General features: G+C 36.3%; 2 protein-coding genes across 2 annotated transcripts; both read right to left on the reverse strand.

Annotated features, from left to right (window-relative positions):
• On the reverse strand, positions 339 to 5,013 carry LOC109225760. The gene is made up of 3 exons (XM_019390532.1): positions 4,816 to 5,013; positions 4,597 to 4,719; positions 339 to 639 (listed from the first exon to the last, which is right to left on the reverse strand). Exons 1-3 carry the CDS (start codon positions 4,849 to 4,851, stop codon positions 460 to 462), a joined length of 339 nt encoding a protein of 112 aa, XP_019246077.1. The 5' UTR covers positions 4,852 to 5,013; the 3' UTR covers positions 339 to 459.
• On the reverse strand, positions 6,139 to 10,187 carry LOC109225761 (RNA-binding protein squid). Its single transcript, XM_019390533.1, has 6 exons — positions 9,876 to 10,187; positions 8,732 to 8,772; positions 8,474 to 8,637; positions 8,217 to 8,319; positions 7,951 to 8,120; positions 6,139 to 7,106 (listed from the first exon to the last, which is right to left on the reverse strand). The coding sequence occupies exons 1-6, from the start codon at positions 10,019 to 10,021 to the stop codon at positions 6,585 to 6,587; spliced, it is 1,146 nt and encodes a 381-aa protein (XP_019246078.1). The 5' UTR covers positions 10,022 to 10,187; the 3' UTR covers positions 6,139 to 6,584.

The raw sequence follows: 10,187 nt of genomic DNA on the forward strand, positions 1-10,187 counted from the left end.
ACCAAGACCTAGGCAGATGGAACTTTAGTGTACTTCTACTTCTATTGAGATTTGAACCCATCCTAGTCTGCAATTGTGACCCGGGGCGGAGCTAGAAGCTGAAGTACGGGTTCGTCCGAACCCAGTAACTTTTGTCCAAACTCTATATGTATTAAGAAATTAACTTTAAATATGTACAAAATGAAATTCAGAACCCAATTACCAGCACCTTATGTCGCTATCCTAGAATTTAGAACCCATAAAGTTAAAATCCTAACTCCGCCTCTGGTTGTGACATCCTTCTTTCATCCCAGAGGGCTCTCAAGAATGTGATACGGTTTGATATTAAGGAACTGATGTACGATTGAGGTATATTTCAGCAAAATATTGAACAAGTTCTTTTGACACAGGCAATTCAACAGAGTTGTATTTTATAATGTATACATAAAGATGAAGGGGAAAAAATAATCTACACCAAAGTCAAGATTGTTCTAGCAAATTTTCTAAGTACAAATTTAAGATGTATCTTCCAGTAGACAACACATCAAGCCTCTTCTCGCTAGGCTCGTATTTCCCTTTTCGAAGCTGATAACGATGAGTTACAGCTGAAATGGTGTAAGCTCGACCTTCAATGGTTACACTCTCTCCGCACTGCAAGTTCTGTCATTGAAAATGAACTTTCTATTAGACCAGACACCATCAAACACTATACCCCAATTGCAAGGCAATGTTAGATGTCTTTCAATTCCAAAATCTTATGTAGGCCCTATGCATATACCAGTTCAATGAATTAGTGAAGCATTATTGGAAACATGACAGAAAGGTCACATGTCTTTTGTTTGACATGAATGTTGATATAGGAAAGGCATCTGTTGCAGTGTGTATGGCTCGCTTACTTTCACATCAAGCCAACATCTGACTGTTACATTGGAACAAGAAAAGCACGACGTATATGACTAGTTCTAAGTCTTAATCTAACTGCCAATAAAGTGTGTAACAACACCATGAATAATAGAGTAGTGGTTGCATGAACGGGTAAATCACTTCTTATTGACTTGTATTTTTTGACACATGGGCTATGCTTCTACATTCATCTCCCAGTACTGAACCAGAAAAAGAGAGAACAAACAAATTCCACTGCTAAGCCAGATCCTAAAATTAAATGCACAAAGAGTTTGATGACAGTATAATCAGTCAATTTATTCCCGGTCTTCTCGTACTAGGGAAAGGTCCTCTCAATGCTCTAACGCCCACACAGGATATGGACCGAACTGTCTCACGACGTTTAGAAAGGGTCGGTTAGGAGAGGGAGGTATGTGTAATTGATCACAGCAGCGAAAGTACGATTGATTCCGTCGATCCAACAAAAACCGTTTTTTTTTTATCAGATTCGTTCTTCACTGTTAGATTTTACGGTGAATCATTGAACCCCATTTCTTAATTTCTTCCTGTCTCCAAGAGCAGAACAAGTACAACCAATGAGATGATCACCAAGGAACTATAACACAAATGATAATAGAGGGTTGTATATCTTTGATATGGGACCTCAGAGATCAAAATGTGCTTCTTATGACAGGAATACAGGGTTCCTATTAATGTCATATGTCTTTGTCTTACTCATCACTCACACAGTGCACCGGACCTCGTCTTTGATGGGCAGCAAAGAAAAAAGGATACATGGTCCCCCTTAAGGGGCGTTCAACCTTTCCAAATTTGAACCTCCCTTCACAATAGAACTGGCATCAGCCACTGGGGGATGATATTTTAAATGTTGACAGCATCACTTTTATTCTGAGACTTGATTCAGGGAAGGAGAATGATTCTTCTGATACATAACTATCACAATACAGTACCCAATGACTGGCTCAGCTCGAAAGACCAGGTATAGACCCAAAAGCCACCAGTTAGAAGGCCTAACTGTTGAGGATCATTTAATGTTTTAGTTCTAGAAATTTCAATCCGCCAATGTCCCAGATGAATAAAGAGAACAGATAATAGAATAAACGAAGCCTCAGTCATCACATCCAAAATAGAAAAATTCATCAACTTGTAACACCTTGAAGTAAAGTAAAAAAATGCTTACACGACTGCGCTAATGCAGGCACAATGACTGCAGAACTAGAGGCTGGCATATGAGGCTCTGATCTAGAGTTTAAAGCAAGACTGGATAGATAAGGGTCCTTAAACCCAGAGGCAGCGAAATATTACCTCTTCAACAACAAAGGAGAATCACTTATATGCAGGCCATGTATGACACACCAATTTATATCTCATTATCTTCTCTTTTGAATAATTAACGCAGCTTGGCCTTAGCTTGTGCCTAGATGGGCAGTTCTCCCCTGAATGCCACCAGGGGAAACGCTCCACTCAATCAGAAATACTAACTTAAATGTCTTCCCAATGCTGCTTCACCACAAATTTTACACTTCCCTATAAGAGGAAAGCTATACTCCTCTGCTTAAGTGGTTGCACTAGTTTTTATTTCCCTTCAGAACTGTAATCACCTGCATCACTGCGCGCTTTAAAATCCACAATGGTACCAACTCTAGGGCACAACTCATTCAACTACACTGCAATATACTGCTGTCTCTGTTTTTTGCCTCTGTTATGCTGTGCTCTTTTTCAAATTGCAACCCTTGCAAAAGAAATTTATGGATTAGAAGGTCAACTGCATTGAGGGAAGGAAGCTTTCCATATATCTTCTGTAATATCATTGTCGTATCCCCAAAATTGACCAATTTACTTGAAGAATCAAACAGATTTTGCTTTGAACACAATTTTCCCAAATAAACAGCTAACATCATCTCATTCTTAAACAACTTAGGGAAGTATTGGCATCTGCAGTTCACATTAGGGGTGGCAAAATGGTTCAAAGAAAACAGTTAACCACCCATATTATCCACTAAAAAATGAGTTGGATAATGAACTTTTTAAAAACGGGTCAAATATGGATAAGAACCATATTATCCATTTAGAAAATGGATAACCAACGAGTAACCAATGGATAACCAATGGGTCTAACTTTTACATTTGTAAAGCCTCAAATTGAGTTCCTCAAGTTAGGGAGACTAAGAATTCTCCCAAAAGTGATCATATACAAGAAGTCATGGATATTATCTTCCGGTTAACCCGTTTTTTATCCGTATTAAATATGGGTTGGGTCGGATAATTGATCCGTTTTTCATTACCCGTTTTCGACCCGAACCATATCCGACCCGACCCGCTCGTTTGCCACTCCTAGTTCACATATAATTTGTTCTCTGGAAATTGCAAAAATCATGTTGACAGTGAGACCAAAACTTGGTCAGTTTAACCATTGTGAACTGAATAAGGTAAAGATTTAGGTGAAGGGAACCGTGAATGATTGACATGAATACCTAACTGTGAACTGAATCAGGTCAAGTTTTAGGCGAAGGAAATCATAAACGATTGGCATGAATACCATATAGATGTTGACTGCTTTATGAATATAGTCTCAGCACTTCACGCGAAGGCATAAAGCTCCAAGTTATCCACAATTTAAACAAGAATTCTCAAAGAATATTTAGTATTTACACATAAGTCTAGTATCAGACTTCAACTAAGTTATGTTCACCTTCATCAATAAATAAAAAAGAACTGCAGCTTTGGACATTTATACAGGTCCAACATATGTGAAGGCATCTTATTCTAACAGATCCCACATTAAACCATTTCCTGTCAATGAACCGGCGTCTATATTCAATAAGGTACGTAGTGAGAGACACTATCACAGGAATCTGTATGTGCACCTTCAAAAATCTGCCCTTTGTTTCCTTTTTTTCCCTTTTTATGTCATGCAAGGAAATTCACCCACTGCTCAGAATTCAGCAAGATCCCACATTTTTACTTGAAAATTTTTCCTCTTAGTTTTGGTTCTTGGTAAGAAAAACTACGAGCATTGCTAATATTTTGTACAGAGTAATAACCAACACTGTTATAAGCCTATTGGTCCAATCATAGAGATGATGCCTTTAAGATATGATAATTGATACCAAAGAAATTCAATATTGTATCATATAAGCTGGTGTGCTATGAGGCATAGCACAACAAAAATTGCTCTATGCACAGTACAGAAATTTGGATATGAAATTAACCTGAATATAGCGGAAAGAACATAGAGAATTCACCCACATGAATGTAAAAGGAACGTGAAATTAACCCCAAATGAACAAATGAACCCATCCTTTTACATTGAACCCCAAAACGTGACCAGAAGAATACCACAAAACAAATGAAGACACTCAACATTAGCCAATCAGCCTAAGTGTGCTGAACTCTATAGAGAATGAAAGGCAACCACTATATTGAGCACAAAAAAAAAAACATATAACCAAATGAATTACTCTTCACAATTCTACTTCAGATGACAAGTATTTCAAAGTAAAGAAAGCTCTTTTCTACTCTTCCCATCAAAGTAAGATGACATTTGGTCTCTTAAGTCTTAACTAAATTTAAATAATAAAAGAAACAGCAAGTACAATGAAAGGACCATTAGCATATAAACATAATAACCACAACATCAATCAATCAATCAACTTTTCTAGCTCATTAGCATTATATCAAACAAAAAAATTGGATTGAAAAATTGAAGCTTACAGAGGGGAAGCAGCGTATGCCAAGGTTCTTTGGAGGCGGAGAAATTTCAATGACTTTATAAGGCTGGGGATTTTGACCCTTATCTTTCTCTTTCTTTCTGCAGTAAACTTGGTGCATCTGTGACTGCAATTTTCTTAGCAATATCAACACCCATAGGGACAACAAAAGTAAAAAAATAAATAAAGAGAGGAGATAACAGATTTTATATAAAGATTGTACCTTTAGGAATGCATTAGTATTAGATACCATCGCCATTTCTTATCACTTTCTTCCTGCCACCTGCTTGTTTCTTTTCCTCTTTGACTCCTAAAAAGAAGAAGAAAAAGGCCCTGATCGAAAGTGAAGATTTTTATTTGGGTTTCTTCCTCATTTTTCTTCCTTCATTCATACGCAACCCAAAAAAAGATTGTGTTTTCTTTTTTTTGGTTAAGTTTATTGTAATTCTAAATACCCAATTCGCCATAAAAAAAATCCCCTTTTTTTTAAGTTTAATTTTGAAATTCATTTGAATTTTTTCAAAATTTATAAAAACTTCAAAAAATTATTTTTCAAAATTTTCACTTCAAAACAATCACAAAAAATCAAAAATAACTCCAAATTGTATTCATGTTCGGCCACAACTCTAATTAAATATCATTTTCAACTTGAATTCTTTTCATTTTTTTTCAAAACTTCATAGTTTTTATGCCCAAATGCCTACAAACATATTTAAATACCTGTTTGTTTATAAAAAAATATGATACTGCTAGTATATTTTTAAAAACTAAATTTAACCGATTATAGTATATTATTACCTTGGAATTCAAGTGATATTATTAGATTTACTATGAGGAATTATCTGATGGTGTAATAAATTTATACATTACAATAATTACATAAACCTTTTATAATTAGTTTCACCAGTCAGAAATATTTTTCAAAACTTGATGCTCATTGTTACCTCAAATCAACTAAGCTAAATGGGATCATGTGCACAAATCGTTTAAAAATGATTTTTTGTGTAAATCCATTCATAACTATGTCCAGCTTTCAGAAGTAAAGTACCTATATTTTGACACAAAGCGAAGAAAAATGAGTAGTAACAACTGTTTCAACTATTGATAAGGTTAAAAATAATCCATATGAAGCTGTGAATTTGTTTTTTTGTTTCTTATGCTAGTCATCAGCACCTTCCATTCCAACAATGTTTGTGGTATAATTGTGTGGCTACAGGTTTACTCCCTTTTTCTTTTATCCTTTGACACGTCTACTCTTCATTTGTCTCCCTGGTCCACAGACTCAATAGAGAAAAGATTTTTCTTATTGCGAACAGTTGAAATTATCGCAATTTAATGATAGACAACAATACATCAAGCCAAAAACTAGTATCTCTGAATTTATCACGCTAGTTTTTTAAAAGAACAACAATATAAAATATTTCTACACTATAATAATTAAAAAATTACATCAAATTATCTGCTGCAACAGACTAAATTTGACATTATCGAAGTATACAATAAATCCTTGACAATTTCTTCTCCAAGACGTACAACAATAAGAAATGCACCACAAGCTTGGAATGTAAACTCGTGATTGGCCAATTTTGACATTGACACTACAGTACATCAAAGCATAATATAACTTGTCTAACCAGCAAATTTCGAACCAGAATAAAATTGAAATACAAGAGGCAGAAATTTGACGAAATAAAAAAGTAATTTTTGCATAGATGCTATAGAACCTATGCTATGGAATTTCAACACTGTAGATTGCTGATGATGGTTACACAATGTTCCTTGATAAGCCAATCGATATCAAAGGAAAAGATATTATAACTTGAGCTAAGTAGATCAAGTGATCAAATGAAATTATAGTTTCATTTTAAAAATTGAAAAGACAAGTTTTAGCTCTCAACAACTGCCTGATTGTGTGTATACATCTTTGGCCATAAGCTTAAAATCACCAAGCCAAAGACAAATTCAGCTTTGCTCCTTTCAACATTTCGTTCTCTATCTCCCATACGGGTGATATCTGCCGGAACCAGCACCACCATAGCTTCCCCTACTACTTCCATACATTGAACCTCCAGTACCATCACCTCCTCCATAACCACCGCCAAGACCAGCACCATATCCACTGCCATATCCACCGCTACCGGCAGCATATCCTCCATAACCTTCACCTGGTCCTCCATAGCCACCACCAACATCATAACCTCTACCAAAAGCTCCACCATAACGGCTAGAATACCCAAAAGAAGCCTCCTCCCTAAAGCCTCCATAGGCACCACTGCCACCATATGCTCCATATCCACCCATTCCCGCTCCACTATATCCACCAAATGCACTAGATCTACCACCATAGGGGCCACCGGACCTATAAGGACCACCAGCACCAAAGCCAGAGTCTCCATATCCACCATAAGCATCTGAAAATCCACCACCAAATGAAGCTCTCGGATGACCTTGGCGCTTGGATGGAGCTGGCAGTGGTGCATTAGGTCTCTTCGGCTCAGCCTTCTTGATTTCCACCTATTAGCCAAATTAGGAAAAAAAGGATAGCAGACTGTGAGGTTAAGCAAGCTTTCCAAAAGGCCATTGATAAAATAGCTTTGTGATCATGTAACAGATGAACGTAAATTACTATGAGCAGAATCATCATAAATAGTAATGATAGTCAATCCAATCATGACAACTCAAGTATCATCACTTAAAAATAAATAAAGTGGTACGGGAAATACAGGAGCACTTCTCAACTTCTTGAACCTCAGTCCAATTGAGGCAACTTGAGCATTCTCACTCGCTGATAAGCTTGACAGAAGATATAAAAGTATGTGGCACAATGAACATAAGCATATTATACAGTCCAATACATAAACACTCAGTTTCGGAAAGACAGAAACTATATGACCTCCCAGCATTTTGTCAAGCCGTAGAACTTACGAAGCACGCACAAGATGCACAGCAAATTCTGCTTCTCTATTCATTCATTCATTCTTTTCAAGAAAAAAGAAGAAAGAACATAAGCCCAATATCCCATTCAATTTAAGGACATTTGCCAGAAGGCCCAGAACATAAAAAAAAAAAACATAATAAGAATATATATTTAAGAGTGCAACATTGGCAACAAAATCATGTCCAAAGAAGATAAAGAAAAATGCTTTATATTTTGCTGTTCTTGAGCCGAGGGTCTTTCGGAAACAGCCTCTCTACCTTCATAAGGTAGGGGTAAGATTTGCGTACACCCCAGACCCCACTTGTGGGATTTCACTGGGTTTTTTGTTGTTGTGGTTGTTGCTTATATTTTACAAGTTTACCGAAACAATCTAGAATAAAGTGTCACAGCCTAATTAAAGCACACTACGGCTATACTGACCTGGGTTCCAGCAAAATCAAGCCTGTTTCCATTAGCCAAGATATCCTCAACAGATTTTTCTGAGTCAAAAGTAATGAATCCAAAGCCACGAGAGCGACCAGTAGAATGGTCACGCATGATCTGGTGCTCATTCACCTCTCCGAACTTTAAAAAGAAGTCTTTGAACTCATCTGGAATATAAAATGCAAGTAATACCTCAAAGACTTGTTTCAGAAGAATCCAACTAGTAAAGAAAGGAAATAAGTTTCAAGCTACAGAAAAATAACCTTCACTAACTGTTGTTGGGATGCCGCCCACAAAAATCTTCTTCGTCTTGAAATCTTTTGAGCTGGAACCTCCTCCTCTAGGTATAGTTCGCTTGATTTCCACCTGACACATATCAAAATATCAGCATGAGGACCCAGTTTTTTCATCCAAAAGAAAATAAAAGGCAAATGAAAGTGCAAACTAGTAATTATAAGAACGACAATTTATTAAAACACTGAGATTCACATGAAAACATCCCCAAAAAATATAACCTTACTTGTTTTCCATTTATAATGTGGTCTTCCTCAATGACTTTATCCACAACAGAAGGGTCCAAATAAGTCACAAAACCAAACCCGCGTGGCTGCCCTGTTCGCCTGTCCTTCATAATCACGGAATCAATAATCTCACCATATTTACCAAAGTGCTTGACAAATTGAGCTGCAGATATACATGCAACATTAGAGGCATGAAAGCAAGTTAAAGAAAACTAGTTTAGCAGGAGAGCAAAACATAGGATGAAAAAGCAACAAACCTGAAGTTGTCTCTCTAGCCAAGCCCCCAATAAATATCTTTCTGCATGGCCGCCAAGTAAATTGATTAATACAATAATCACATGAGCAAATTGATAAATAAGAACATGCAACCAAAACAGTGATTCCAAACCAACGACTAGGTAATTACTATGTGAGAAGGACCACGCATAGGAAGGAGTTCAGAAAGGCACAACAGACAGCTGCTAAGTTAAGATTTTGTCCAATAATAATCAGAATAAAAGAAAATCTAAAAGACATACACTGAAACTCTTGCTGACAGTAGATTACAGTGTTGATAAAGATAAAAGCGTAGACAACGGCAGAGAAAGAAAAGATAATAAATATACATGTGCAACTTGATTAAAAAAGATTACTTTCAGCCAAAACAATGAGTTAGGCCAAACCAACAACTAAGTAACACCTACAAGAACAACCCCATATAGAAAAAAAACAATGCAGAAAAGATTGGTGCTAAGTTAAAATATTATCCAATACAAATCAGAACAGAAGTAAACATAAAAGATGTATACACAACTCTCTCTGACAGTAAATTGCAGTGTTGTCAAAGTCGAAAAGTGTACCCAAGCAGAGTGTAAATGAAGGAAAATAAATATACATGCAATGCAATAAAGAAACTAACACAAACAACAATTAAGCAGACAAAGAAATTGAAAAATAAATAAAATTAAGCAAAATATAGGTAGTAAACATCATGTCAATCAAATTCAAAACCCATCTCAAATTTCTGTTTCATACGCAAAATGAGATTTTAAGTTTCTAATTCAAATCTAATGACTAATTTTTCATACTTAACTTCAAATTCATATCCTGATCATCCACATATTAATTCATTGTGTTTCCTTAACAATTAATACATCACTTTACCAACTATATTCTCTGTTCTCTGCCCGCCCTTTTCAGTTTAAGGCACGCAAAGTTCCCAGCTTCAGGAACTAATCGTGTCGCATTTAACAACAGAGGTAAATTCAACTGTGTAACTACATAACTAGAGGTCAGTCCTAATACAAAGCTAAAAAAATTCAGCATGGTTTTGGATAAAAGGAAAATGTAACAGAACAACACAATCGAACGATATTCACACACACAACACATAGAGGGGAAAGGAGAAAGCAGTAAAAATACCCAGGACTAGCACCATCTCCAGTATGAGGTTGAGAGGCGCCGACGTCGTCGTTTTGATGGTCAGGAGTTGTACTTAGGTCATTAGTTTCTTCTTCCTCCAACTTAATATTAACACCATTTACAGAAGTCCCATTTTGTTCGTCCATTAAGAACACTGGAGATGCTTTGAAAGAAAGTTCGTTCGTTCAAAGAATTGGTTCTGATCTAGTTACAGAACGTTGTCGGCGCCCTTATATACCTAAACCCTAGAAAGTTTTATGGGAACGTTGGATTTAATCATCTGCTCTAATAAGTCTGATTTAGCGCGACTTA

This window comes from Nicotiana attenuata, chromosome 5, assembly GCF_001879085.1.
Source record: "Nicotiana attenuata strain UT chromosome 5, NIATTr2, whole genome shotgun sequence".
Taxonomy (NCBI): domain Eukaryota; kingdom Viridiplantae; phylum Streptophyta; class Magnoliopsida; order Solanales; family Solanaceae; genus Nicotiana; species Nicotiana attenuata.

Excerpts from the sequence above, each read along its gene's own strand:
- LOC109225760 (XM_019390532.1), bottom strand. The coding sequence starts at position 4,851 with ATGGCGATGGTATCTAATACTAATGCATTCCTAAAG. Across the intron at positions 4,720-4,815 it reads ATACTAATGCATTCCTAAAG|TCACAGATGCACCAAGTTTA; the intron begins GTACAATCTTTA and ends AGAAAATTGCAG. Across the intron at positions 640-4,596 it reads GCATACGCTGCTTCCCCTCT|AACTTGCAGTGCGGAGAGAG; the intron begins GTAAGCTTCAAT and ends TTTCAATGACAG.
- LOC109225761 (XM_019390533.1), bottom strand. The coding sequence starts at position 10,021 with ATGGACGAACAAAATGGGACTTCTGTAAATGGTGTTAATATTAAGTTG. Across the intron at positions 8,638-8,731 it reads GGCTAGAGAGACAACTTCAG|CTCAATTTGTCAAGCACTTT; the intron begins GTTTGTTGCTTT and ends GTATATCTGCAG. Across the intron at positions 8,121-8,216 it reads CCCAACAACAGTTAGTGAAG|ATGAGTTCAAAGACTTCTTT; the intron begins GTTATTTTTCTG and ends TTTATATTCCAG.